Source organism: Phytophthora ramorum (assembly GCF_020800215.1).
Source record: "Phytophthora ramorum isolate Pr-102 chromosome Unknown Phyram_PR-102_s0001, whole genome shotgun sequence".
NCBI classification, from domain to species: Eukaryota; Oomycota; class Peronosporomycetes; order Peronosporales; family Peronosporaceae; genus Phytophthora; species Phytophthora ramorum.
The window spans coordinates 3,095,152-3,122,708 of record NW_027150647.1 but is presented as its reverse complement, the minus strand read 5'-3'; the positions used below and the strand labels follow the sequence as shown (position 1 = coordinate 3,122,708).

The window sequence follows — 27,557 nt, the reverse complement described above, 5'->3', positions numbered from 1 at the left end:
ACCTGCACCTTGCCTCTCCACGGACAGCACGCATACGGAGTGACAACTTTGCAGGCCTTGCACTTGAACACCAGCTTGGTCCGCACGTTGTGCAGCGTGGGTTCAGTGCACAGCGAGCACGGCGAGAGTTCGCTCTTGCTCACTCTGTAGGCCATGAGCGATTCTAGAAGCATATCGCTGTCGTAGGAAGAGACATCTCTAGCTAGAAGAGTCCAGTTGATTGTAGCACAAGACATGGCGGTGACGAGGTAGCGGGTGAAACTAGGAGTTGGTTTTAGGTAGGAAAAACCGAAGTGCCGCCAGAGCTCCATTTGCTGCGCAGTATGTGAGCATTTCATTGGCCAAAAATCGGTAAGGTGCAGCTCGTGCCGTTAAAGGTGCTAGTAAAATGGCTGGGGGGGCATGTAAGGTGCTGTGAGCTGATTGGTAAGTGATAATAAACAAATATTGGTGCCAATCCTGTGAATTGTGTGTAATTCGTATATTTTGTGTGATTTGAGGCCGTTGTCGTTGTCGATTCGTACCGCGGAATCGCTCTGCAGAAGCAACTAATCACAGTTTGCTGAAGGGAAGATTCAGTCTGGAATAGCTCGCTTTCAACCAAAATTTAATAATAGTTAATTGGTAAAATTTAGGAGTTACAATTATTTTGAAATATTTCTGAAATCTTCTGGGTCAGAAAACTCGTCCTCATCTTTCTCCAACCTTCACCGCTTTGTCTACTAAAATGAACCAGATCTCTCAATAATTCGAAGTTACGGAAGCGTTATGCCACCAATATGAAAGCAAGAATTAGCAGAACTTACAGTGACAGCACGGATGATAGTAAAAGGCAACCCGGCACCTAAAGCAAGAGGCTCTCCTGACCAACACACAACATGCTACAAAAAGCGGTTGCAGCATTACTCTAGTCGCACCATTTGGCAAAATATATTAAAGAGGTGCTCCGCCACGACAGCGTACCTGCAACACTTCGGATCCGCATCCAAGACGAGTTGTTGAAAACTAGCAGCGACAATGCGCCACAGAAAGGATTATCAATAAGGCAAAGCCTCCATATTGAACAATGGCTATCCTACACTTGTTGCCTCACGACCACCAATTTCTCTCGCTGGAAAACCCGTTTTCCACGCGTCAATGAGTCCAGAAAACATACCTTTTGGTGTTAGTCGGCCGTCTATTTGATGTTAATGTTTGTTTTCTATAGACGCCTTTAGGCAGTTCTAAAAGATCTGCCTGTCTTCCTCGAAGATTTTTTTCACTTCGGTCTTTCCTTCGGTCTTGCATGTGGTGGGTGTTCCATATCCGTTACAGCGGATCCTCTCTGAGGTCTTGTTCGGTCGATATGGGTCTTCACGCCAAGGCGAGTATTTCTTGCTCTTGCACGGTAAGCATCCGTATCCGCTAGGAAGGGTTAACCCTCTCGGGCACAGCTGCGGTCCCACCGTTGGTATCGGGTCTTCACGTGTAGAGTAACCAGCTCGTAACTCCGTGTGGCTCCGTTTCCGCTATATTTGGGCTTTGCTGAGGTCCTTCTGCTGTCAATAAGCGGGCCGTCATGTCAAGAGTTTCGTATATGGACTGCTGTGTTGCACTCTGGGGAGGGGAAATCGTGAGCATAGAGGGGTCCCATCTCCTCTGTGCTTGGTGCTTGAACGGGAACGCGAGGGGGCACACAAGTCATATCTGGCTGATATGAGCGCTGCGATATGTGTCTACTTTTGAAAAAACTGGTTTCGATATTCGACAGCGTTACTACAATGCAACCACTTCAACAACGCTAACATCACGTATGAAGTGCCACGCTTTGTGAGTGCGCTCTTTCACGTTTGGAACTGCTATGTGCTCACATGTTGCCCGGTAATCGAGTTTGCGTTATGAAATGATACGTGTTAAGATTAGCAGATTCGCTGCTCCAGTTTCACCAGAAAAAATTATACATGCCGTTCACTTTACCAGGTTCTTTTCGATTAAGATAACGTACGTAACGTAGATACAGCAAGCGTTCAAAGGACTTGCCAGGGGACAATGATGCTACATCTTTAATGGGCACCCTAAGGCGTGCCATCAAAAGCTTCAGTTTGGAACTGTCCTCAACCCTGTCAACACGTTTTCACTCCGCAAAATCATCCGTCCATGCGTTCCTGCAACTTTTCGATGTTGCTGGCGATCGTCGCCGCCCTCATCGCATGCAACACCTCAGCCGCCGAAGAAAGGGTCCACGTCGACAACCTAGAAGTCCAGCCCAACCGCGTTCTCACCGACGACGGTGGTCATAACCGTCGCTACCTAAAAGGCAGCGTAAAGAAAATTGACCCCGACGATGTCACAAGCTCTCAAGATGAAGAAAGAGGGGTCGCGCCAGCTCTAACCAAACTGGGGGCAATTTTCCGGAAGACTCACGACCTCACTAAAATCAAGAATGCGTTCGCGAACAAACCTCCTATCACCGTCATCCGCAGTGCTGACATCGCCAAAATGGAGAGTACTTTGGCGAGAAACCCGTCTCTGGTGAAGACTTTGGACAAGATCCCTCTCAAGGCCGCTCAGCAGAAGGTCAAAGGCATGAATGGCTTCGCGCACTTCATTCTAAACGTCAGCCTGATGAAGCTGATGTTCGTTTTAACGCTTATTGGAATCGTGGCAAGTGGAGCAATCTTCATCGGGGCCTTAATCGCCTCGGGGTAGATAGCGTAGTTGTTCACGTAGTCTCGCCTATCCAAGACTTTGGAATCAAGCTCCTGCCGATACTCCTAACGTACGTCAAAGTATGAGAGAGAGTAAGACTGCTAGTAATTCCAAGGATTTCCATTTTCGTTGCGGGTGGTGGCCTTGCTCGCATTTCTGGTGGGAATGGTATGCTGAAGTGTTGAAAATGGTTAAAGGGCATACTATGGAACTATCACTAACGTTACTAGTTGTCGAGCCGTCCACTTGTCTGGCGAATTGGCACACTGACCTCTCTTCTGAATAAACAACAAAGCGCTACATTTCCATAAACCCGAATGTGCACTTGCAAGAGGATGATGCGACGGTTTCCTACTCCAGGCTCCACGCTTTGTGTTCAAGTCGGTAGCAGAGCCCCAATGCAGTCCCCACTGCGCTACGGTGCTAGGACAACAAAGAAGTCTGCAGCGGCATTGAGTGTGTGTGTGTGATGTCGTCGGCGTGGCTTTGAATGGCGCTGCTATCATCTCGGAACGTGAGGCAGTCAGCAAGTCCGGGGAAGCTTACGCCAGAGTAGAGAGCGTCGCTGCCACCTCCAACGACCACGTGCTTGTACCAAGGCCGATGTGGCAGTCCCTTGTCCAGTGTGAGTTGTCTTTCGCCAAGTAGAAGCCTGCGATTCCACCACTCCAACTGCGTGTGGGAAGCTGTTGCCTCAGTCAATCGACGGTGGAAGAGTGCAGCGCTGTCGCCATAGTGAACGATGGCGTTGCGAAGGACTGAGAGGTCCACGGCTTGCTCTTGCTCACAGTTAAGGCGAGACGCGAAAGTGGCCAACGCTTCGCTCATGACCGACGCATACGACGTGAAGTCGAATGGGATCACAGCGCTGTCGGCGAGTCGAAGTGCCACGAGCCCCCACCAGCGGGCCGTTGTGACGTGGGTGGCGTAGTTCGGGTCGGCGAACTTCTCGGAGTACACGACGCTGTCCATGCTACTGTGGTAGGTGCCGTACTGGTGGCTCCGAGATAGCTTGAAGCGCAGGTTGGCCGAAGTCACACCCAAGTGCTGAATAAAAGCCGCGAAGTCACTACTCGATCCCAGCACACCCACACTACCATCGGATTGGGAGATCCACTGATCGTACAGCGTTTCCTCCGACTCGTTCCCGAGAAAGCGGTTCGCTGGTAAATCTCGGGCTGTCTCGACAAGCAATCGAGATATAGCAGGCGATCCGTCCGCCGAGACTACCGGGCCGACTGCCGTATCGACGTGCCGTATCGACGTTAATGTACGCCACCGCGTGCTTCTTCAGTTGGTCGCCATTTTCTTCGACGAACTCCGTGCTACCAAGCAGCCCGTACTCCTCGCCGTCCCAGGATGCCACTACCAGAGTCCGATGAGGTCTCCACCCTTGCTTCAGCAGTACGCCGAGACCTCGGGCGATTTCCAGCAGCGCCGAGGAACCACTCCCGGGATCCACTGCACCGCATACCCACGCATCGCGATGGTTGCCTAGAATCACTTGCTCTTCAGGTGACGCAAAGCCTTCAATCGTGCCAACGACGTCCCATATTGGCGCGACCGAGTTGTTCATCTGAACATCTAAGTTCACCACCGCGCTCTCGTCGCCACCGATACGATACTCGCCCACAAGCGTCAGACCACCCTGCCATCCCATCGGAGCTTGTGGTCCTCTCATCATATCGAGGATTCGTTTTGCTTGGCCATACGACAGTGGCAACGCTGGGACGTGTGGAATGGTAGGAACGTCTTCATACTTGAGATACTTGGCGCCAGGCACCGACGCCCAGCCTGGAGTGAGAGGGTCGCCGCACTCGACGTAGAGCGAGCCACGCTGGAATGAGTCTTCTGGACGCCACGGACCTTCGGGGTATACAGGACCTCGCACAAACCCGTCATCTTGTGGGTCGGAGTACAGCAAAACACCAGCTAATCCGAACTCAGCTGCAGTCATGGCTTTGAGACCGCGGAAAATGCCACCGCCGAGCCGAATGAGAGCGATTTTGCCTTTTACGGTCACGTTGCTGCTCTCAAGCCACTCGAAGTCTTGTTTTGTGCCGTAGTTTGCGTACACAACTGAAGCAGTCACGTTTCCCGACGGAGAATACGCCAGGAACGGGGGCAGAGCAGCTGCATCACTCGTGCAAACGTCGCCAGCCACGCTACCTTCGGTCAGGTTGAGCTCTCTGGCCGTGGTTGGGGACTCGATGATCGCCAGACGTCGACTAATCGGATATGACAGCAGCGTGTGGTACGTCTTGATCTCAACGTCGAATCCGAAGGCCTTGAGCTGCTCTGCAGTGTATAACGCCGTCTCGTAGTCCTGTTGGGTCCCGCAGACGTGAGGCTTGCTGGCGTACGCATGTAGAAATTCCTGCAGCTTGTCAGACTGTACCCCGCCAACGAAGGTTTGCTCCGTGGAGCACAACTTGCTGGTCTTGTGGTCTTTACTTGTCGTGAGCTGAGTAGCGAGGCCAGCGTTCAGGATGAGCCAGTAGATGGCAAGACATGTCAGCGCTGAAGACACAGCGAACGCTTGGAAGACGCGCGTCGGCGTCGGCTGCACATTCGTCAAGTCGCCGATAGCTCCGTAGATGACAGCAGAATTCCCGTCTTGGAGGCGTTGGCCGTTGATAATGGCGTGAACCTCTCGATCGCTGCCGCGCTGCATGTCAAGAGTTGAGAAAGCCTCTTTTCACGGAAATGGCAAGTGAAGCACGAAAGTCCAAACGAAACACACGCGGAAACAACAAGTGTCGAACAAAAACCTACATGATGTCGTGCGACTTGGGGTAGAATTCTCAGTCCTCGCTGGCAAAGTGCTCGGCCGCAGCGTTGACAACGCGAGTGACCTCGTCGACGTGAATTTGGACGATAGACGCGTCGTCGTAGAAGGCGAGGCAGTCGGTGATGCCGGGGAACGCCGCGCCGGCGTAGCCCTCGTAGAAGCCCGGACCAAAGATCACGTGCTTGTACCAGGGGCGGTGCGGCAGACCATCGGCCGAAAGCAATTGTCGCTCGAGCTGGACGGCCTTGTTGTTCCACGCCGACGCATCTGCAGTCCCCCCAGAGCTTTGGAGTTCACGAGCTGTGGCTTGGAACGCGTCAGCATTGGCGCCGAACTTCTCGATGGCAGCGTACAACTGGGAGAGCTCGACGCTCACTTCTCCGTCGGCAAGACGCTGCTCCAGCTGCTCAAGTCCTTCGCGCATCACTAGAGCGTACGACGAGAAGTCGAACGGGATGACAACATCATTGGCAAGGCGCATGGCCAGCACCCCCCACCACTTGGCCATGCTCGCGTGGGACGCGTAGTGCGGGTCGCCCTGGGTCTCCATGTAGTGCAGACTGTCCATGGAGCTGTGGTAGGTTCCGTACGACGCGTAGGTGAGACCAAACGCGAGGTTCACGGAGATGACGCCCAGGTGCTGGTAGAACGGAGTGAAGTCCGATCCCGACCCCATGAAGTTGATGAGGTGGTCGGGGGCCAGCGTCCTGTCGCCAGGAGCAGGCAGACCGCCGGTCGGGGAACGGAACTCCTTCATCTGCTTGGCCCACTGGTCCAGCAAACTCGACGCGCTGTCAACAGCACTAGTGTCGCCGTGGAACGGGTTGGCCGGCAGCAGACTTGCAGTGTCCTGTACAAACCTGGCGATCGACGGGGCAGCGCTAGCGCTGATGAGGGGCCCAACCAACAAGTCGACGTTGAGGTAAGCCACGGCCTCTTCCTTCAGCAGCTTGGCGTTGTCCTCGACCCATTCGGTACTCCCCAGCAGAGCATATTCCTCGCCATCCCAGGAGCCCAGCACAATGGTGCGGCGAGGTCGCCATCCAGTCTCAAGCAGGTTTCCAAGTCCCCGAGCGATCTCCATGAGTGTTGCGGAGCCACTGCTGGGATCAACAGCTCCGCACACCCAGGCATCGCGGTGGTTTCCCAGCACGACTCGCTTGTCCGGCTCCTCGGCGCCCTTGATCGTTCCGATGACGTCCCAAATCGTTCCTATGTGGTTGTCCATTTCCACGTCCAGGTTCAGCACCAGAGCACCATCGTCACCCAGCTTGTACTCGATTGGGAGTCCACCTTGCCATTCGTCTTGAGCCTTCCGACCACCCAACGCTGCGAGAATGCGACGAGCCTGGCCGTAAGAAAGCGGGAGAACCGGTACACGCGGCACGTTAGTCACCTCCTCGTACGTGAGGCGAGAAGCTCCTTCAACTGAAGCCCAACCGGGGGTCATCGGGTCCCCCGAGTAGAGAGGGATGTAGTTGACCGAACCACGCTGGAACGAGTCTTCAGGACGGTAAAAACCGTCAGGGTACACGGGCCCACGCGTGAAGCCGTCTTCGTGCGGGTCCGAGTAGATGAGTACACCGGCCATGTTGTACTTCTCGGCGATCATCACCTTGAGGCCGCGCATATTGGCGCCATAACGCACGAGCGCAATCTTGCCCTCAAGAGTGACGTTGTGGTTTGCAAGCCACTCAAAGTTTTCCTGCGTACCGAAGTTGACGTACACAACGGAGGCCGTCACGTTGCCCGTGGCCGAGTACGCGAGGAACGGCGGGAGTGCAGTGGGGTCCGTCGTGCACGAGTCGTCGGCGACGGAGCCCTCGGTCAGGTTGAGCTCCTGCACACTTTGCTCGGGCGCCACGATCGCCAGACGACGGTGTACCGGGTAGCTCAGCAGCGTGTAGTACTCCACCACCTCCGCTTGAATACCGTACGATTGCCATTGTCTAGCTGTGTACAGTGCCGTCTCGTAGTCCTGCTCTGTGCCGCACGTGTGGGGCACACTGGCGTACGCGTGCAGGAACTCGCGGAGCTTGACAGGCTGCACACCTCCGACAAACGCCTGCTCGGTGCTGCTCAACGCAGGGACCTCCGCTGTCGAAAGCGTTGCGGTTGACGTTGTAACGGTCGGAGTCCAAGTCTGCAGTGTGAAGAGGTAGCTGCCCAGGAAGACGAGAGTGCCGACGAGACCAGCGACTCGCACCGCATCGCCAAAACGACGTCGAGGGGTTTCGGGGACCACCGCGTTCACTGGGGTCGGAGCTTCTTGACTGGGTGGCGCAGTGCCGTACGATGTCAGTGGAGCGAACGACATCGCTTCCAACGGAGCAAATTGAAGACTGAGATACTCGTGGTGATTGGCAAACGGTCGCTCGACCAGCAAGTGAGGCGATACACACATCCTGCAAATCGAGAGGTCTCGCCAGCATCAGGACATACAAAAGCAGGACTTCCTTGCATGCTGCCTGAGGCCACAGGATGAGTGGATCGACTAATTACGTTGACGTACTGCGGAGACCGCAGCTCCATTGGTGTGCAAGCTTGCGTACGGTGACACGGTCTCCGTGGCTCTCCCTCTTGGCCTCGATCAACCGCTACAACTGTGAGCCGAATTCCCTGCGTCTGGCTAGCGCTGTATTGCCCGAAGCCAGCGGAGAGACCTCATCACACACCAGTACATGTACTCGAAATCTCGAGGAGTAACGTATACAGTCTTTCTTCATGGCCCCTTTCTTCTTGGCAGCACCAGCCGACACCTTCCACTTCAACTTCGTTCTGATTGGCCCAAACCAGTTCTAGTGTTTGATTGGATAAAAAGTCTCTCAGGTCAACGTCATCCATTTTGAAGTCGCTCTAGCATTCGGCTAACGGAGCTCAAGTGTATCAATCGCTGCACCATGTCGGTGCGGGACGAGCTAGTAGAACAAGGCGTGCGTTTCCTGCAGCACCCGAACGTGCAGGACACGCCGCTGTCTGAGCGCCTATTGTTCCTGGAGAAGAAGGGCCTCACACCCAAGGAGATCGCGCAAGCGCTCAAGCTCAACGACGACAAGAACGCGGCGCGGGCGGCGCAGGCAGTGGCCTCCGTGGTACAGCAACCTCCGACTTTCCCTGCAATGGATATTAATACAATTTTAGCTGCTAATTCGTCGTTGTTTCACGTTTGCAGACCAGCGGCAAGAGCGGCGAGAGGCTGCAAGGTCGCGTGGGCGTCGTGGTGGGCGGCAACGTTGGGCTGGGACAGCTCATCGCCGTCAAACTGGCTAAGGAAGGCGCCACACTCGCTGTTGTGGGCGCTACGGACGCCCACGCACTCAACTCACCCCAAACCAAGGATGTGGAGGCACAGATCCGAGCTCTGGGCGGAGCTACAGCCGCTAAAGTGTTTGAGGGAGAGTTGCAAAGCTGGGACTTTATTGACGCCACGTACGCGGCGATTGCCAAGGAGTTTGGACGCGTTGACTTTGTGGTGAACTGTATCCCGGCGCCCAAGGACAGCAGCGTGAAACCCACGGCGCTCGTGGAGGTGGACGCTGCGGCGTGGGACGAAGCCATGGGCGTCTCGGCCAAGTCGGTCTTCCTGAGCTGCAAGCGGGCGGTGCAGCAGATGCTGACGCAGGACAATGGATCTGTGCGTGGACGCATTGTCAACGTTTCGTCGCTCTATGGAATGGTGGCACGTAAGGGCCACTTTACGTTCGGGGTGGGCAAGGCGGCGGTGGTCCAGCTCACGCGGCAGATAGCGGCAGAGTATGCGGCTAGTGGGATTGTTTGCAACGCGGTGGCCCCCGGGTTTATTGACGACTCGATCTGCCGTGATGATTGCCTCGCCCCGGCATCAAACAACCGGATCCCTGCTGACGAACCGGGCAAAGCGATGGACGTGGCGAACGCTGTGACGTTCCTCGTATCAGACGATGCCCGCTACGTTCACGGAATCAATCTGCTCGTCGACGGCGGCTACATGGCGTCGTAAGGTATCAACTGTAGTCGCAGCTAGAGCGCCCACCACAATCCATACTCGTTCTGTCTTGCTGTTTGTTTCTGTATAAAGTGGCACAGTCTATCAACACGAAAGTTTGTCCAAGTCTTGACGTCTAGAACTTGCCGCCCGTGAAGACGTTGATCGCGTACGAGAACGCAGCAAAACCTGCGCAGCCGAGACACTGTGCCTGGATCCCCTGTCCAGCCGCTAGCGCGGCGCCCGTGGCACAACCGGCCACCAACTCGTTGCCAACATCATGACGGCCGCGAATCTTCTCCGACGCGCACTCAAGACCCGAGAACATGGCTGGACAGCATAAACTCAAGTAAGTTGCATCTCCCACCGGCACAATAGCCAAACTGTTGTACCGCACCTGAAATAACGAGAAAGTTGTTGCCCCAGTAGCGACATTTACCCAGTGTGACTCTCCAAGACCCCGACATCTACGGCACACCAACAATGAGTATCACCGTTCAAACCTCTTTGAAATAATCAATAACCAGTCACGTACCGACTCACGCCACGGCACTTTGGGCAGTTCTCTCTGGCCAGGGAGCGGTACCGGCGGCGTGATGCCTTCGTAGCTGCCCAGCACAAGGCCGAACACGTTCCCCATGACGTATCCTGCCGCAAGTACATATACCATTAACCACCAATAGAGTGCAGACAATATACAGGATAAGAAACGCGTACCCATTGCCGCCGAGAGGAAAAACTTGCCGGCGCAGGACTCAACAATGGGGTTGGGCTGCTGCCACTGCAGGATCTGCGGCGGGTACGCAGGCAGGAACGGGTGGATACCCACAGTATCGTGCAGCAGATGCATCTTGAGGAAACTGCGCGGGAACAGGAACGGGTTGGGTGGCGTCTCCTTGCTCAGGTCCGCCACATGCACGCCCAGCCGAGCGTTGGCATCGTCCGCTCCATTGGCCGCCATGTCCAAATCTACACTCGCCACGCTGATGTGCAATACATCAACCTGATGTGGTGCACATATATATAATGATCAGAGATACTTTTTTTTGGCCAATCGCATGGATGCGGATACTTTGGATGAGTGTACCAGTCTGCTAAAGGGCGTGGAGAGAGCAACAAGATGATGGTGCTGACGTCTCCTGCGGTGAGTCCTGCGTCTTCTAGAGGCGCGTATGAGGCCCAGGAGACACTGGAGAACACGGCAGAGGTGTACGGCACTTTCCATGGCCGCGTGGTGCCCGATATCGGCGAGAGGCCGCGCGTATCAAGAAAATTGTGGCGCTCCGTGGGCGTTGCGACGGTTTTACTGCTCGTGGCGAGTTACATGCTGCTGCAAAGCCACTATGAGTCAACTGAGGGGGTAGATCAAGGCGAGAGGAGCTCGGAGGGCCCTTGGATGGCTCCTGAAGTGCAGCAGAAGCAGCAAGAGACGACGCTCAGCCACAAGCACAAGAAGAAAGAGAGTGATGGTCTCTCCAAGCTGGAGAGCAAGTTCCTGGACGCTGTGGACACAACGGAGATCCGCAAGTACCACGGAGCTTATGCCAGTGTACCCCACCCGGCTGGTAGCCACCAGGACTACAAGACGGCGCTATTCACGGCCGAGCAGTTCGAGTCTTTCGGCCTCAAGGCTGAGATTGTGGAGTACTATCCGCTGCTGTCGCTGCCCATCCACCGCCACTTGAGCATCCTGTCGCCCGCTGAAGCGGTGAGGGAGCTCAACCTGACGGAGGCGTCGGTGCCGGGAGATTCGTGCACCAGCAATGATGATGCTTTGCCCCCGTATCTGGGATACTCGGCTTCGGGCAATGTCACGGCCTCGGTGGTGTACGTAAACTATGGGCGACCGTTGGACTTCCAGTGGCTCAAGGACAACAACGTCACGCTGGAAGGCAAGATCGCTCTCGTGCGCTACGGAGGCAACTTCCGAGGACTTAAGGTCATGCTGGCGGAACAACACGGCATGGCTGGAGTGCTCATCTACTCGGACCCGTTGGATGACGGATTCGTGCAAGGACCGGTCTACCCGGAAGGTCCGTGGCGGCCGGAAGGATCGTTCCAGCGCGGATCGGTGCAGTACAACTCCATCTCGGGTGGCGACCCGCTAACACCAGGCTTTCCGTCTCTGCCGGGTGAGCCGTACTTGAGTGTGGAGGAGTGCAAGACCATCCCACATATCCCTACGCTGCCACTTTCTTACGGGCAGGCTCGTTACATTCTCGAGTCGCTGGGTGGTAAGGAGGCTCCTGAAGCTTGGCAGGGTGCTCTTAACCTTGCAAACGGCGGCTACTTCGTCGGCGATGACGAAGTCACCGTCCTGAATTTGGATGTTGCAATGGACAACAGCATTGGACCGATCTGGGATGTCGTTGGTACCATTGAAGGGACGGAAGAGCCTGACCAAATGGTGCTGATCGGAAACCACCGCGATGCTTGGGTGTGCGGCGCAGTCGACCCGTCTAGTGGTTCAGCTGTCATGCTGGAGATTGCTCGCGGGCTGGGCGACCTGCTGAAGGATGGCTGGAAACCTCGCCGTACGCTTGTTATTGCCTCGTGGGATGGCGAAGAATTGGGTTTGCTGGGGAGCACAGAATTTGCGGAGGACCACGCGGAGTTGCTCAAAAAGCAGGCGGTGGCGTATGTCAACGTGGACAACATTGTCGGTCCTCTTGTGAGCACTGGTGGGACCCCTTCTATCGCAAAATTCCTGCAAGAGACGGCTCAGCTTATCCCGGGCAACTCATTTCACGGCGTGGATGTCTCGGAGAGCTTGTATGAGCAATGGGTAAGCCAGACTGTTATTCGACGATCGACTCTGGCGGCTGGTGCCGATGACGGCACTTTGGCTCCGGACCACCTGATCCAGTTTCTGGGCTCCGGCACAGATTTCACGGCTTTCTACCAGCACCTGGGTATCATCTCGGCTAACCTGGGCTACACCGTTGGTAGTGCAACGTACGGCACGTACCATAGCACCATGGACAGTATCCTGTACGTGGAAACTGTGGGCGACCCGCACTACGCTACACACACCACGATGGCGAAGTGGTGGGGCCTGATCACGCTGCGGCTAGTGGACAACGCTATCGTGCCATTTGACTTCTCCACGTACGGGCTCGTGATGCAGGAGGATCTGGCTGGTTACGAGAAGATCACGGTGGCTATGGGACGCTCCGTCGACTATTCAGCGCTGCATGAAGCGATTGCAAAGTTCAGCAGCAACGCTCAAGTCTTCCAAGCGCGCGTGGCTGATTTCGCCGACAAGAGTCCTAAGAAGAAAGAAAGCCACAAGAGCGAGGCGGAGCGCCACTTCTGGAATGAAAAACTGGTGAGGCTGGAGCGCTATCTGACCTCGGATGCTGGTTTGCCGCACCGTCCGTGGTTCAAGCACATGATCTTTGGGCCAGGCTTTTACGAGGGCTACAAGGGAACTGCGTTCCCCGGTATCTCGGACTGCATCGTGTTCGAGGACGACAACGCTACCATTCAAGCGCACGTGGACGACGTCGCAGCTGTCATCGATACGGCGGCGGCGTATTTGACGTCCGCTTGAACTTTCCAAAGGCGAGGAAGAAGATGAGGCCCCATAGATGCATGTTGTTCTATTGCGCAAAGATAGCAAATAACTAAACACGTGCATACCTCCATGAGATCTCGCCATGCATCCCAACAACATCACCATATTCGCAAGGTGCGGGCGCCGAGGAGCCGGACAAGCGAGTCGTGCTGGGAAACCACCGCGATGCCTGGGTGTGCGGAGCTGTTGATCCCAGCAGTGGCTCCGCAACACTCATGGAGATCGCTCGGGGACTTGGAAACCTGCTTGAGACTGGATGGCGACCTCGCCGCACCATTGTGCTGGGCTCCTGGGATGGCGAGGAATATGCTCTGCTGGGGAGTACCGAATGGGTCGAGGACAACGCCAAGCTGCTGAAGGAAGAGGCCGTGGCTTACCTCAACGTCGACTTGTTGGTTGGGCCCCTCATCAGCGCTAGCGCTGCCCCGTCGATCGCCAGGTTTGTACAGGACACTGCAAGTCTGCTGCCGGCCAACCCGTTCCACGGCGACACTAGTGCTGTTGACAGCGCGTCGAGTTTGCTGGACCAGTGGGCCAAGCAGATGAAGGAGTTCCGTTCCCCGACCGGCGGTCTGCCTGCTCCTGGCGACAGGACGCTGGCCCCCGACCACCTCATCAACTTCATGGGGTCGGGATCGGACTTCACTCCGTTCTACCAGCACCTGGGCGTCATCTCCGTGAACCTCGCGTTTGGTCTCACCTACGCGTCGTACGGAACCTACCACAGCTCCATGGACAGTCTGCACTACATGGAGACCCAGGGCGACCCGCACTACGCGTCCCACGCGAGCATGGCCAAGTGGTGGGGGGTGCTGGCCATGCGCCTTGCCAATGATGTTGTCATCCCGTTCGACTTCTCGTCGTACGCTCTAGTGATGCGCGAAGGACTTGAGCAGCTGGAGCAGCGTCTTGCCGACGGAGAAGTGAGCGTCGAGCTCTCCCAGTTGTACGCTGCCATCGAGAAGTTCGGCGCCAATGCTGACGCGTTTCAAGCCACAGCTCGTGAACTCCAAAGCTCTGGGGGGACTGCAGATGCGTTGGCGTGGAACAACAAGGCCGTCCAGCTCGAGCGACAATTGCTTTCGGCCGATGGTCTGCCGCACCGCCCCTGGTACAAGCACGTGATCTTTGGTCCGGGCTTCTACGAGGGCTACGCCGGCGCGGCGTTCCCCGGCATCACCGACTGCCTCGCCTTCTATGACGACGCGTCTATCGTCCAAATTCACGTCGACGAGGTCACTCGCGTTGTCAGCGCTGCGGCCGAGCACTTTGCCAGCGAGGACTGAGAATTCTACCCCAAGTCGCACGACGTCATGTAGGTTTTTGTTCAACACTTGTTGTTTCCGCGTGTGTTTCGTTTGGACTTTCGTGCTTCACTTGCCATTTCCGTGAAAAGAGGCTTTCTCAATTTTTGACATGCAGCGCGGCAGCGATCGAGAGGTTCACGCCATTATCAACGGCCAACGCCTCCAAGACGGGAATTCTGCTGTCATCTACGGAGCTATCGGCGACTTGACGAATGTGCAGCCGACGCCGACGCGCGTCTTCCAAGCGTTCGCTGTGTCTTCAGCGCTGACATGTCTTGCCATCTACTGGCTCATCCTGAACGCTGGCCTCGCTACTCAGCTCACGACAAGTAATGACCACAAGACCAGCAAGTTGTGCTCCACGGAGCAAACCTTCGTTGGCGGGGTACAGTCTGACAAGCTGCAGGAATTTCTACATGCGTACGCCAGCAAGCCTCACGTCTGCGGGACCCAACAGGACTACGAGACGGCGTTATACACCGCAGAGCAGCTCAAGGCCTTCGGATTCGACGTTGAGATCAAGACGTACCACACGCTGCTGTCATATCCGATTAGTCGACGTCTGGCGATCATCGAGTCCCCAACCACGGCCAGAGAGCTCAACCTGACCGAAGGTAGCGTGGCTGGCGACGTTTGCACGAGTGATGCAGCTGCTCTGCCCCCGTTCCTGGCGTATTCTCCGTCGGGAAACGTGACTGCTTCAGTTGTGTACGCAAACTACGGCACAAAACAAGACTTCGAGTGGCTTGAGAGCAGCAACGTGACGGTAAAAGGCAAAATCGCTCTCATTCGGCTCGGCGGTGGCATTTTCCGCGGTCTCAAAGCCATGACTGCAGCTGAGTTCGGATTAGCTGGTGTTTTGCTGTACTCCGACCCACAAGATGACGGGTTTGTGCGAGGTCCTGTATACCCCGAAGGTCCGTGGCGTCCAGAAGACTCATTCCAGCGTGGCTCGCTCTACGTCGAGTGCGGCGACCCTCTCACTCCAGGCTGGGCGTCGGTGCCTGGCGCCAAGTATCTCAAGTATGAAGACGTTCCTACCATTCCACACGTCCCAGCGTTGCCACTGTCGTATGACCAAGCAAAACGAATCCTCGATATGATGAGAGGACCACAAGCTCCGATGGGATGGCAGGGTGGTCTGACGCTTGTGGGCGAGTATCGTATCGGTGGCGACGAGAGCGCGGTGGTGAACTTAGATGTTCAGATGAACAACTCGGTCGCGCCAATATGGGACGTCGTTGGCACGATTGAAGGCCTTGCGTCACCTGAGGAGCAAGTGATTCTAGGCAACCATCGCGATGCGTGGGTATGCGGTGCAGTGGATCCCGGGAGTGGTTCCTCGGCGCTGCTGGAAATCGCCCGAGGTCTCGGCGTACTGCTGAAACAAGGGTGGAGACCTCATCGGACTCTGGTAGTGGCATCCTGGGACGGCGAGGAGTACGGGCTGCTTGGTAGCACGGAGTTCGTCGAAGAAAATGGCAACCAACTGAAGAAGCACGCGGTGGCGTACATTAATGTCGATACGGCTGTCGGCCCGGTAGTCTCGGCGGACGGATCGCCTGCTATATCTCGATTGCTTGTCGAGACAGCCCGAGATTTACCAGCGAACCGCTTTCTCGGGAACGAGTCGGAGGAAACGCTGTACGATCAGTGGATCTCCCAATCCGATGGTAGTGTGGGTGTGCTGGGATCGAGTAGTGACTTCGCGGCTTTTATTCAGCACTTGGGTGTGACTTCGGCCAACCTGCGCTTCAAGCTATCTCGGAGCCACCAGTACGGCACCTACCACAGTAGCATGGACAGCGTCGTGTACTCCGAGAAGTTCGCCGACCCGAACTACGCCACCCACGTCACAACGGCCCGCTGGTGGGGGCTCGTGGCACTTCGACTCGCCGACAGCGCTGTGATCCCATTCGACTTCACGTCGTATGCGTCGGTCATGAGTGAAGCGTTGGCCACTTTCGCGTCTCGCCTTAACTGTGAGCAAGAGCAAGCCGTGGACCTCTCAGCCCTTCGCAACGCCATCGTTCACTATGGCGACAGCGCTGCACTCTTCCACCGTCGATTGACTGAGGCAACAGCTTCCCACACGCAGTTGGAGTGGTGGAATCGCAGGCTTCTACTTGGCGAAAGACAACTCACGCTGGACAAGGGACTGCCACATCGGCCTTGGTACAAGCACGTGGTCGTCGGAGGTGGCAGCGACGCTCTCTACTCTGGCGTAAGCTTCCCCGGACTTGCTGACTGCCTCACGTTCCGAGATGATAGCAGCGCCATTCAAAGCCACGCCGACGACATCACACACACACTCAATGCCGCTGCAGACTTCTTTGTTGTCCCAGCACCGTAGCGCAGTGGGGACTGCATTGGGGCTTTGAATAGAGCTGCTACCGACTCGAACACAAAGCGTGGAGCCTGGAGTAGGAATCTGTTGCATCATCCTCTTGCAAATGCACGAACATCAGCTTCATCAGGCTGACGTTTAGAGTGAAGTGCGCGAAGCCATTCATGCCTTTGACCTTCTGCTGAGCGGCCTTGAGAGGGATCTTGTCCAACGTCTTCACCAGAGACGGGTTTCTTGCCAAAGTACTCTCCATTTTGAAGATGTCAGCACTGCGGATGACGGTGATAGGAGGTTTGTTCACGAACGCATTCTTGATTTTAGTGAGGTCGTGAGTCTTCGGGAATCGCCCCCAGTTTGGTGAGAGCTGCTTGCAAACGTTTCACATGTTGAAGTAGACATGGCTACAGTATAGAGGCATATGATTGGTTGATTATTTACCAATACGAATGGAGCATACGTCTAGGCAATAGAAGATGAAGCGCGGGCGTGTGGCGACGCGCACCTCGACGCGTCGTGTGCTGCGACGGAAAAACGTGGTCGTAGATGAGGAGGACGAGGACGGAGCGGAGGATGTGAGTCAAGAGGAGGAGGAAGAAGAAGAGGAGGAGGAGGAGGAAGAAGAGAAGACGCCGCCCAAGAAGTTGACGCGTGCGCAGGCCAAAAAGCAGGAGGAAGAGGCCAAAAAGAACAAGAAGAAGAGCAAAAAAGAGGAAGAAAAAGAGGAGGAGGAAGAGGAGGAAGAAGATGAGGCTGATGAAGAAGAAGACGAGGAAGAAGACGAGGATGAAGAGGCCGACGCTGTTGAGAGACGCAAAGGAACTCGGAGGCGTGGAGGGCACAAGCCGCAGCTGAGGGGGTCGAAGCCCCCGCTCAGAAAGAAGCAGAGACGCAAGATCATCGATACGGAGGATGAAGACGAGGAGGAAGAAGAGGAAGACGAGGAAGACGAAGAAGAAGAGGAGGAGGCAGAAGGTGAAGACGATGACGAGGAGGAGGACGAAGACGAAGAGGACGAAGAGGAGGAGGAGTTGAAGCCTCGCACTAGGAAGATGCAGACGAGGAAGGAGGAGAGCAGAACGACGCCCAGGAGCAAAACGAGGGCCAAGACCGCTGCAGCTTCCGACACTAAACGCAACGCGCCTGCGGTGAAGAAGACAAAGAAGCCGAGACAGACCCAGAAGAAGATCGAAGAGACTGCGAGCGAGGAGGAGGAAGAGGAAGAAGAGGAGGAAGAGGAGGAGGAAAAGGCCGTGAGCGATGCCAAGGAGGAGGAGAAAGTAGCGAGTGAGCCACCGTCCACAGCGACCACGCCTTCGTCGTCGCCTGCGAAGCGCAAGGGCTTGTCGATTGACACGCTGATGAATGACGCAGATGAGGACGACGGACACGAAGAACAAGAAGACGTTGAAATGACCCCGGCTTCAGCATCAGCGTCGGATGCTGGCACAGATGCGGACGAAGTTCCTAGTCAACATCTGCGCGAGGCACTCAGTGGAGCCACTTCCGAGCCAAAGCTGATGGAGGTATGCCAATAGTTCCGAGAGGCTCGCTTCAATTGTGTATATCTGAGTACGTGTGTGTGTTTTAGGTGCTGACGGAAGCGTGTGGCCGCCTCATCCGAGAGGGCAAGCCTCCAAGCCGATTGTTTTCTGTGAGCTTACTTGGCGCCGTGAAGGAAAACCCCAAGGTATGTATTCTAAAGTTTCGCATTGAGTTTGTGCTCTGAGAACTGACGAATCCTATTGATCTGCTTGCATATTTCGTAGCGATTCGGCCAGCCTGCTGTGCTCAAGTATCTGCTACGGTTGCTGCGATCGAAGCACTACATTGGAATCAAGGATCCATCAGACCATGGGAAGAAGCCAAGCACTGTCACTGCGTTGGGATCAGGGCATTTGAGTGCCTCCGGATCGACAGAGTATTTCCAGCTCTCGCTCCCGGTGCTGGTGACAAACCTTTTGGTGCAGATCATGAAGGTGAACTTACTGTAAATGGATCTATTTGCGCTGCTTGTTGGTTCTGACTGCGGGCCCGTTTACATTTGTGTAGGATACCGATGAATGGCCAGTGGATAGCGCGAAAGTGTTTCTGGACGATTCGCTCTATTCACGAGTCTGGGTTGATCATGAGCTGAGCCAGCTTTTCGTTCAAAACGTGAAGACGGTGCTAGGGACGAATGATGGTGACCAGCAGTCAATGCAACCTCTGGTTCGAAAACGTTTCCAGGGCGCTGGTCTCGTGCAGGAGATGAGGGAGCTCATAACTAATCACATTCGATCACGCCTGGTGGAGCTGGAAAAGGAAAGACCGGGGAGTATGGGAGGACCATCAGCTGTCGGCGGCAATCATGCTGTTCGGAACATGATCATGACGCTCGCTGATTTTGCCAGCATCCCGCAAGTGCGCGTATTTGGCGCCGAAAATATGGAGGCGTGGCTGCAAAACCCGTCTGTTAAGGGTCCTGCCAAGGAGTTGCTGGGCAAAATTGTCTCGCTGTGCAAGTCAACCAGCGCTCAGGACATTGCTACAGTAGACCTGTTACTCAAGCTGAAGCTCAAGTCCACCATGTTCCAGCTCAAGGTTGAGGCCATCACCCATCTCGTGTGCAACCATCCAGTGTACTTGAAGCGTGCACTGTCGATGTTTATTGCGCGAGAGCGACCCAACAATATGTCGAGGGACGTAGACAACATCAAAATGCTCCAACACATCTTCCGGGCGTCGCGCTCAACGTCCGCTTCTTCGATCCTTGGCAGCCCTGATGATTTTTTTTACCGTCGGCCTATCGAGCATCAAGGTACTCTTGCCAGTCGAGAATTAGCGCGTGTGTTTCGGGAAATGGCTAGCGTCTCAGATGTTGCGCCGGTGCTAAAAACTATCGTGCGCAAAATCCTGAAGCAGCTGACATTCGAGCAGGTTGATATCAAGGCACTCTGCGTCGGCATTCTCGACAATGACGGCCATTGGGATGCATTAGCTGGAGATGCGCGAGTATTGGACTATATGGGCCTCGTCACTGGTGTTGTGTGGCTGATTTTGCTTATGCGAGGTGCAGCTGTGAAGAGCCTCCAAATACAGCAATCCAATGCCTCCAACCGTCAAGGCACAGGTTCGACTGCTCTTGGGTCGTCAGGTCTTAAGCACGGTGGAACGCAAGCTATCCCTCGACGGGGATCGAACCCGCCACTCCCAGTATCCAGAACGAGCAGACTGGGCCCTCAAAAAGGCAAGCAAACACTAGGCAAGCCTTCCTCGCTTTCGACAAGCCACGCCCCATTGGGGAACAGTGCTCCCGGTGGTCATGGCCCAAGTGGAAGTGGCAATGGCAGCGGTGCACCTGCAGAAGGATCGAAAACAGTCAAAATTTCGGTGTGGGCAAAGGAGGAACTACAACAGGCGCTGGCGTTTGTGCAACGAGAAGCTATTGTCTGTTGTCGTGACGTGCTCAAGCACTTTGGGCTTAATGGCGATTCGCCGTTCGAGAAAATGCTTTACGAAGGCATTGTGAAGAAGCTACTTTTTCTCGACATCCCAGCGGATGTGCAGCCGACCGAACACGATCGAACTTGCTTCCAGTCAACAAAAGAGGACATACCCGTCCATGAGGACTCGCTAGAACTTCTCACGAGCCTGTACAACTCATGCAGGGCTATTGACCGTGTGGAGGCTCTGCGCACCCTGGAGACCATCGTCTTTCGTGGTGCTGAGGCTCATATGCACCGAGAAACGTTGTGGCGCAACCACAAAGATGACTTGGCAGCATACGTGCAAAGCGGTGGTGTGCTCGGAATTGAAGTGAAGAACAGCCAGTTCGTCCAAAGCCTGCTCAAGCTTGCATTGGTTCGTGTACTCCTACTTTTTTTGCCTCCTATCCGATGTGCACGCACTAACTTTCGATGAATGTTCGCATTGTTTGCAGTGGCAAAGTGGCGATGAGAAGCAGGAACAAGAGTTCTGCCACTCTAGTCGTTTCTGGATATGCTGCTCAATTTTGCTGGTAAGGTCAGGCCCTAAGAGGATCGCGCTGCGCGTTCATTTTTATATTAATTTTTATGGCTAACCACACCAACTGTGACTTTCGCAGGTTGTTGGATGCTTCAACCCAAATACAGTGGGCACTTTCTTGTGGGAGGAGTTCCCAACGTTGCGCGGATTGATGCAGATGGTCATCACTGGTCGATACACGTTCCCGGCTATTGGTGCATCAGATCCGTTGTTGCTCGGGAAGCACAGCACTGCGTTCCCAGACTTAATGCAAGGCAATCTGCAGCTACGGGATTACGAGCAGCAACTGCTACAGCTCAACCAAGCTGACCCATCGGTCATTGGAGATCCTTTGATGCTCTTCGATGCCAGTGGCCTGGCACGTCAACCACCCCCAGCAATTTTGGAGCATCTACGTACGCTGGACCACAAGTTTAAGCTCGGAATGCGTCTTCGTCAAAGCCGAACGAAGGACTTTCTAATGGAGATGGTTGCTGGAAACGATGACAAAAATGCAGTTCAAAGTGGCAACCCGGCAGGGGCTGCCGCTAACAGTGCGTGGTGGATTGCTGACATCGTCTGCGAGGACTTCGACACTGTACAGTATCTGCCGTACGGGTGCTTATGCCAATTGCTTCTTCTCGCTCTGCGTCCCAGCAACGCCAAGAGTAGCGAGGACGCACAAGGACAAGTGCCACTAAACCAGCCAGCCCTGACGCAGATCATCCCGCGCTTACTGACCAAGCTGCGAGAGTATCTTGTCGATGGGAACGATAGTTCTGGCGTGGCGTCAAATGTGGTTCTGTACTACTTGGAGTGCTTAAACTCGTCCGAACTGCCAACGCGACGCGTGGCTGCTCATATCCTGTACTTGCTGACAGCGCCTCGCAGTGTTGACGAGTTGGCAGATGAAATCCATCGAGTCGTTGTTTCTTCTGGTGCAGAGGGCACCTTGAGCTTCTTGTGGCTTCACGAGCTGGCGAAGCTTCCATGCTACCGTGCCATCCGAAGCAAAATCTTCCGCTCTCTGGAAAACCTGCTGGAGTTGGAGGCATCGATTCCGTCTCTCTGTATGTGTGTGAAGGCACTGCATGACTTTTCGAATGATGGCAATGATGCCGCGACGATCAATACTGACCCGGATGACATCAAGAAGGATGGCAACAACAGTCATCCGAAAAAATTGGCCATCGAGCAATCTTTACAATTGGCAGGCGCGTATGGGAAACTGCTTGCTGGGCGTGATTTGGTGTCAACGCTGCTGTTGAAGGACCACGAGATTTACGCAATTACTGTGGAAGTTATTTGGCGTGCGATCGAGTCGCAGCTAGAAATTGCTGCGCAGCTCAAGGCAACCACAGGAATTAGTTTTTCAGACTGCAAAGTGTTTTACGTGACCGACGGGGCCAACAACATCCGTGAAATCAAGCTATCTCTCCCGATTATTCACGGCGCCATCCAAGTGCTTTGCTCGCCGCATGCGCACAAGAATCCATCGGCAATGGCTTCGGCAGACAGCAAGCGAACTGCAACCTGTTTGACAAAGCTAATGCAGAGCTTGTTCCCGAAGACGACGTCAAACACAGCCATTCTGTCAAGTACGGGTCTTATTGCTACGAAAGACCCACGCCTGTATCCAGACCATTTGCTGACTAAGCTCGCAGCTGCAGCTTCCTCCACAACTTCCCATCTTTGCGCTATTGCTGTTCGAGCCATGTCGAGCGAGTCGTTGTGGAATCTCCTAGGGAAATCGGCTCTCAGTGAACAGTGTCTCGAGATGGCCCTGTGTACAACTCTCGAAACTGTTCAAAAAAGTGAAAGCAAAGCTGTCGCTAGTTTGCTTGAGCTGACAAAGAGCTCGGACGCCTCGGCCGTAGCAGATACCGTGCTAATGCAGCTAAGTGCTTATGACTCGGAAGCCTCGAACATCTCGTTGGGTGTACAAGAGAAGCTTAAACGTCTACGTGAATGGCTTCAAGAGCGAAGCGCATCTGGATCGAACAGCAAAATGGTTACTGGTGAAGATGATGAAGAAGCACTTCTGCTGTCAGAAGGCTTCACAGCGTTCAAGATCGAGACATCTAAATCTGCTCCCACAAGCAGCACTTTGCCTTTTTACACGGAACCGATGGCTGAGGTGGACCAAACGTCTGCGCTGTCTAGGGCAGTCAAGAGCACTAAAACCGATTTGGTGCTTTTCAAGGACACCTACTACAGCTCGACTCATCGTCCGGCTGAAAATGCGCCGTTGCTAAGTGGTTTAGTCAAGGAGCTCAAGCGAAGCTCAAGCACGGATGCGCTACCAGACATTTTCGCCCCGGAAGATTTTGTTCTCGCTGCGAGTCAAGCCATTCGATGTTCGTGTCCGAAGGGCGAGGATGCTGTCACGCACTCTCCAGCTGATTGGTGGACGCTGCATATGTCAGTGCTGCACTTTGCACGGTCTTCCTGCAACTCTGACGGTGCGGCAGCTCAACTGGCCAAAGCGCTGCTTCAAGTTGTCGGCCACTTGCCGAACTGCCCAAGTGCTGCCCATCGCCAGGAATGCTTTGGGTTTGTTCGACGTGCACTCGACAATCTAGGCGAAGGCTTTGCTGGCTCCTACTCGGCTTCGGTCAGCTTCATTCGGCATCTAGCTCAAGCATCGACGGCTGAAGGTCTTTACATGCTTGAGGATCCAACCGTGGCTTTGGATGTCTACCGTGTGCTGCAGCTGGTAGTTGAATTCATTGATCTTACGGTTGAGCGATGGAAAGCTCAGGGTGTATCACTTCGCTTGGATAGTATGGCGCTGCACAGTCTGGTGGTGCTCGTTAAGGAAGTAGAGGTACTTCAACGTCTCCAAGACCACCCTTCGAGACTCTCCAACAAGTATTGCGCCACGGCCCTTTTGACAAGCCTCGCACAGAACCGAACTGATGACGACACGATGCTCAACATCCTGGAGCCTATCGTGACCGCGGACCCGCACCTGGGGATCCTTGGCGACGTTGTTGCGATTCATGGAGACGTCAAGCGAGATCTGATTGGGGTATGCACATATTGCGTATTTCGTTCTTGCTGAGGATGCTCGATACTAACCACCATGTCTATGTTCTTGTTGTAGGCTCTGTATTTCCAGAACCCCAAGGTCGTAGCTGGTCTTCTCGATGTGCTGCATCCTGACTGGGAATCTCTTGTAAACTTTGACGCCGACGCCGAGCAGCAGCGCGAGTTGGTCATTCGTGACCGCCGATTACTGTCACAGATCGATGATATTTTGCATGACCTGACGCGCGATGGGAGCGAAGTCATGGAGCGATTCCGGGAACTGACCCGATGCCACCCAATGCTGGTGCTCTCGCGTTTCCCTCGGCAGCTCATGCAGCACTTCGGCACCGTCTCGCTGTCCCAGCTTTACCTCAACACGACGTTCTTCCAAAACGTACGTTCATATCTACCTGCAGACCTGCGCTGTCAGTGAAGTTAACTCGTTCCTTGTGATTGTTCATGAATTAGATTCTGAGCGCCATGCAGATCCTTCGACCGCACATACGCCACCAGCAAAGCGTACTGGAACCGCTTTGCCAGTTCTTGTTTGAGATCCTGCGCGTGATCGCCGATCACCACGCGGTGGAGTTCCAGCAGCTCGTGTGCCACTCGTGGGAGCTCTTCTACGATGCGCTGGAGGCGGACTTTGACCTCGCCAGTGAGCTCATTTTCTCGGCGCCGCGAGTTGTCTTGCTGGAAAGTATCGTGAATATGTATGAATCCCAGCCGGAGACCGTGGCGTTCGGTCAAGTCATGGCGCAACGCCACAGCGAATGGACGCTGCGTGCAGCGCTCGAGTCCATTCGGGCTGGGCGGAACAAGCAGCACTCAGGTGCGAGCCAGCAGCAGCAGATCGAGCAGTTGCTGATACGCATCGAAAGCCAAGGTTCAGTCTCCACCACAGGCGGCAAACCGTTGACGGAGCGCACCGATATGACTGTCATCTCTCAGGGGCTGCAGGCGATCGACTTGCTGTGCGCCAAGACGGACCAAGGGGCCGCAATCGTGGCGCTCTTGCGACGCTGCGCAGCACCCGTGGCCTCTCTGCTGGTGACGGAGACGGTGACGAAAGCTGTGATGGCGACGCTGTGCCAAACGCTGCTGACGCTGATGAAGGTCGACTCGAACTCTGTTGACGGCGTCATGCGCCAGTACGTTGAGTGTCTGCGCGCTGTCCGGCCAGGACTGAAGGAGGCGGCAGTGAACTCCGTTCTGGAGTTTCTCGTCTTTGCAGATGCGAGGCAGCGGAGACAAATTTTGCAGCAGCTCTTCGACGACCCGAGCGAAATCGCCAAGACGAAACTCGGAGTCTACTTGAAGAGCGCTGCGTTCCGGACGACACTCCTAGTCGCTACGTAGCCAGTGTTGATGCAAATATTACCCAGTCTTGTAGCGCAATATTTGTGTTCATGTGGGTTTGCACAAAACTACACACGATGGCGAAGCGAGCGGTGCCCGGTGGAAGAAATTCTGTCGGGTTCCCCATTCAAACACCACTGTTTGACGCCGATTTTTCTTTTTCTTCAATCCACATGAATACTTCGCGCAGTGCTGGATACACAACATGCATGTATTCATACGCTGCTCGGCTTTGTGATACACCCCAGCCATCTTCCATGTGCGGTTCAAAGGCAGCGTCAATGCAATTACTGATCGAGTGAGCGATTGCTGAATAAAAAATAAAAACTACCGGTACATGTAGTTGGCGGAAAAAATTAAGCACCGGGGTCTTGGCGCAAGATGGAGCTGTAGAATGTAGCTTGCCGTCACGGGTGAGCGTAGCTGTCATCGCAGCACCTGGAGTTCTGCCACTAGTGCTAGCGTGGTTACAGGAGTGATGAAGGGTGATCACCTCCTGTACCGTGTACAGACAACAACGAATTAGTCCGCGCACACCTGCTGCCTCTGTATTGTACGGTACTGTTGCGGATTCCAGTGTACTGGCTCCCGCCGCTTGGTGAAACATGCAAAGCATAGTGATGCAGACATGCATGTGTGGGTTATTTATCCCGAGAAGGCACGGAGGTGCTGGAGGTTTTCCCACGCAGTGAAATTGTCCTATGGAGGTTGTTCACTGCATCTGACAGTTAGACATGCGACAGTTGAAGATATTATTGTTACTAGCTGCCAACGATAAGAACTAACGTGAGCTGCGAGCTCATTCTACCAAAACACGATTCCTTCACAAGTAGCTTTTGCTACTTGCTCGCTCGTCAATCGTTAGCAAGCCCAGCTTTCACTCTGCGCGCGACTGCAGGTCGCTTCAGGTTATGAGCCCAAGACCTGCGCTGGTGAAGCTCGCTTGCAACTAATTACACAAGCATGGCGAACACAAAGAAGGAGGTGAAGGAGTCGAAGGACGAGAGGAAGTCCATTCCCCCGTTTGACGGAAAAGACTTTGAAGTGTGGCTGGAGCGTGTCAGGCTCAAGCTGCAGCGCAAGCAACTATGGCAATACTGTGAGAAGGACGTCGTGGAGCCTGAAGAAAGTAAGCAAGGTGACCATGACGACTGGGTGACCAAGACGTCGCGGACGAAGGAGATTTTGTACGAGGCGATGACTAATCAAATGATGAAAACTGTGAAATACGAGTCGACTCCGTACCGTGTGATGGAACGTTTGAAACGGCGTTTCATGGGCAAAACTTACTTGAAATACGCCGAGGAGAGTACGAAGTTGAGTCGCCTTCGATTGGATTCAAAGGGCAATCTTCCTGACCACCTGAGTGAAATGCGTCGTATCATGGAGACAATTTCGGTGGTCGGCAGACCTGTCGATGAATATGCCAAACCGGCTATCCTGATTGGCTCCTTACCGCGTGATTATGACAATGTGGTTCAAACATTTCTTGCGAGCCACACCACGCAAAACCCGGATGACCCACCGAATTATGAGCAGCTGGAGCAAGCGCTGGAGATGGCTTACGATCACACACAGAACAGGAAGGCGGAAGGCAGCAAGGGCGATGAAGAAGACAAGGCGTTCTTTGCTGGCGGAGGCCGTGGTCGTGGACGAGGAGCAAGCCGTGGACGAGGACGTGGACGCGGTGGTCGTGGACGAGGCTTTGGAGGCCGCGGAGGAGCAAATCAAGGAGGTGGTCGCGGTGCTGGTCGCGGTGCTGGTAGCGGTCAAGGCAGCGTCGGTTCGAAGCGTGGTGACGGATGCTTTCACTGTCACGAACAAGAGCACCAAGTGCGCGATTGTCCGTATCTGGGCAAGCGCCCTCCGTTCGAGACCCAGCGTGGAGGCCCTGCAAACAAGCGCAGTAAGTTCAATGGAGGAGACAAAAGTGCCAAGGCCGGCAGTAAAGGTGGAGATGATAATGGAAGTGATGACAACGCCTATGTGATTATGAGTTTGATGAAATTGGAGAAAAAGGTGGCTGATATTGCTCATGACCGCTGGTATCTGGACTCAGGGGCTACTAGTCACATGACGAACCAAAAAGAAGACTTTGTGTCGTTTACTCCTGTAAGTTCGACAGTGCGTACTGGTGGCAAGAATTGGCTGGAAGTCGTTGGCGTTGGAACAGTTAAGAAAGAACTGATCACGTCCAGTGGCAGAGTTTTGGTATTGCTGCGTGGGGTACGATACGTCCCGGAATTACAGTGCAGCTTGTTTTCGGTGGGGAGACAAGCTTCACGATCGCTTGAGTCTACAGAACGAGTGCGATGCCATTTTGATGATGATGAATATGCAGATGTACTTCTTCCGTCAGGCCGCACTACCGCTCGCAGAGACGAAACCAATCTCTATCGCTTGAGACTGGGGAGGCCATCAGATGCAGCGATGATGGCATCGTCTGAAGGAGTTGACAAGGTTGAACTGTGGCATGATCGTCTTGGGCATCCCGGGCGAAACGCGTTCAA

General features: G+C 54.6%; 9 protein-coding genes across 9 annotated transcripts; 6 read left to right on the top strand and 3 right to left on the bottom strand.

The window, feature by feature from the left end:
- Positions 1-2,136: 2,136 nt before the first annotated feature.
- KRP23_743 (uncharacterized protein) lies at positions 2,137-2,688 on the top strand (the record flags this gene model as incomplete). Its single annotated transcript, XM_067892512.1, has 1 exon — positions 2,137-2,688. The coding sequence occupies one exon, from the start codon at positions 2,137-2,139 to the stop codon at positions 2,686-2,688; it is 552 nt and encodes a 183-aa protein (XP_067751306.1).
- A 423-nt stretch (positions 2,689-3,111) lies between these two features.
- Positions 3,112-5,362, bottom strand: KRP23_742 (putative glutamate carboxypeptidase LAMP1; the record flags this gene model as incomplete). The annotated part of the gene is made up of 2 exons (XM_067892501.1): positions 3,112-3,866; positions 3,919-5,362. The coding sequence occupies 2 exons, from the start codon at positions 5,360-5,362 to the stop codon at positions 3,112-3,114; spliced, it is 2,199 nt and encodes a 732-aa protein (XP_067751305.1).
- A 130-nt stretch (positions 5,363-5,492) lies between these two features.
- On the bottom strand, positions 5,493-7,796 carry KRP23_741 (putative glutamate carboxypeptidase; the record flags this gene model as incomplete). The annotated part of the gene is made up of 1 exon (XM_067892489.1): positions 5,493-7,796. The coding sequence occupies one exon, from the start codon at positions 7,794-7,796 to the stop codon at positions 5,493-5,495; it is 2,304 nt and encodes a 767-aa protein (XP_067751304.1).
- A 583-nt stretch (positions 7,797-8,379) lies between these two features.
- KRP23_740 (2-(R)-hydroxypropyl-CoM dehydrogenase) lies at positions 8,380-9,458 on the top strand (the record flags this gene model as incomplete). The annotated part of the gene is made up of 2 exons (XM_067892477.1): positions 8,380-8,571; positions 8,652-9,458. 2 exons carry the CDS (start codon positions 8,380-8,382, stop codon positions 9,456-9,458), a joined length of 999 nt encoding a protein of 332 aa, XP_067751303.1.
- A 121-nt stretch (positions 9,459-9,579) lies between these two features.
- KRP23_739 (Mitochondrial import inner membrane translocase subunit tim22) lies at positions 9,580-10,404 on the bottom strand (the record flags this gene model as incomplete). The annotated part of the gene is made up of 4 exons (XM_067892466.1): positions 9,580-9,773; positions 9,841-9,910; positions 9,979-10,091; positions 10,161-10,404. 4 exons carry the CDS (start codon positions 10,402-10,404, stop codon positions 9,580-9,582), a joined length of 621 nt encoding a protein of 206 aa, XP_067751302.1.
- A 162-nt stretch (positions 10,405-10,566) lies between these two features.
- KRP23_738 (putative glutamate carboxypeptidase) lies at positions 10,567-12,996 on the top strand (the record flags this gene model as incomplete). The annotated part of the gene is made up of 1 exon (XM_067892454.1): positions 10,567-12,996. One exon carries the CDS (start codon positions 10,567-10,569, stop codon positions 12,994-12,996), a length of 2,430 nt encoding a protein of 809 aa, XP_067751301.1.
- Positions 12,997-13,235: 239 nt separating this feature from the next.
- KRP23_737 (putative glutamate carboxypeptidase LAMP1) lies at positions 13,236-14,306 on the top strand (the record flags this gene model as incomplete). The annotated part of the gene is made up of 1 exon (XM_067892443.1): positions 13,236-14,306. The coding sequence occupies one exon, from the start codon at positions 13,236-13,238 to the stop codon at positions 14,304-14,306; it is 1,071 nt and encodes a 356-aa protein (XP_067751300.1).
- Positions 14,307-14,436: 130 nt separating this feature from the next.
- KRP23_736 (Glutamate carboxypeptidase 2) lies at positions 14,437-16,680 on the top strand (the record flags this gene model as incomplete). Its single annotated transcript, XM_067892432.1, has 1 exon — positions 14,437-16,680. One exon carries the CDS (start codon positions 14,437-14,439, stop codon positions 16,678-16,680), a length of 2,244 nt encoding a protein of 747 aa, XP_067751299.1.
- A 467-nt stretch (positions 16,681-17,147) lies between these two features.
- Positions 17,148-25,047, top strand: KRP23_735 (Integrator complex subunit 1; the record flags this gene model as incomplete). Its single annotated transcript, XM_067892421.1, has 8 exons — positions 17,148-18,197; positions 18,263-18,361; positions 18,441-18,650; positions 18,724-20,514; positions 20,594-20,671; positions 20,759-23,689; positions 23,765-24,082; positions 24,157-25,047. 8 exons carry the CDS (start codon positions 17,148-17,150, stop codon positions 25,045-25,047), a joined length of 7,368 nt encoding a protein of 2,455 aa, XP_067751298.1.
- Between the last annotated feature and the right edge of the window lie 2,510 nt (positions 25,048-27,557).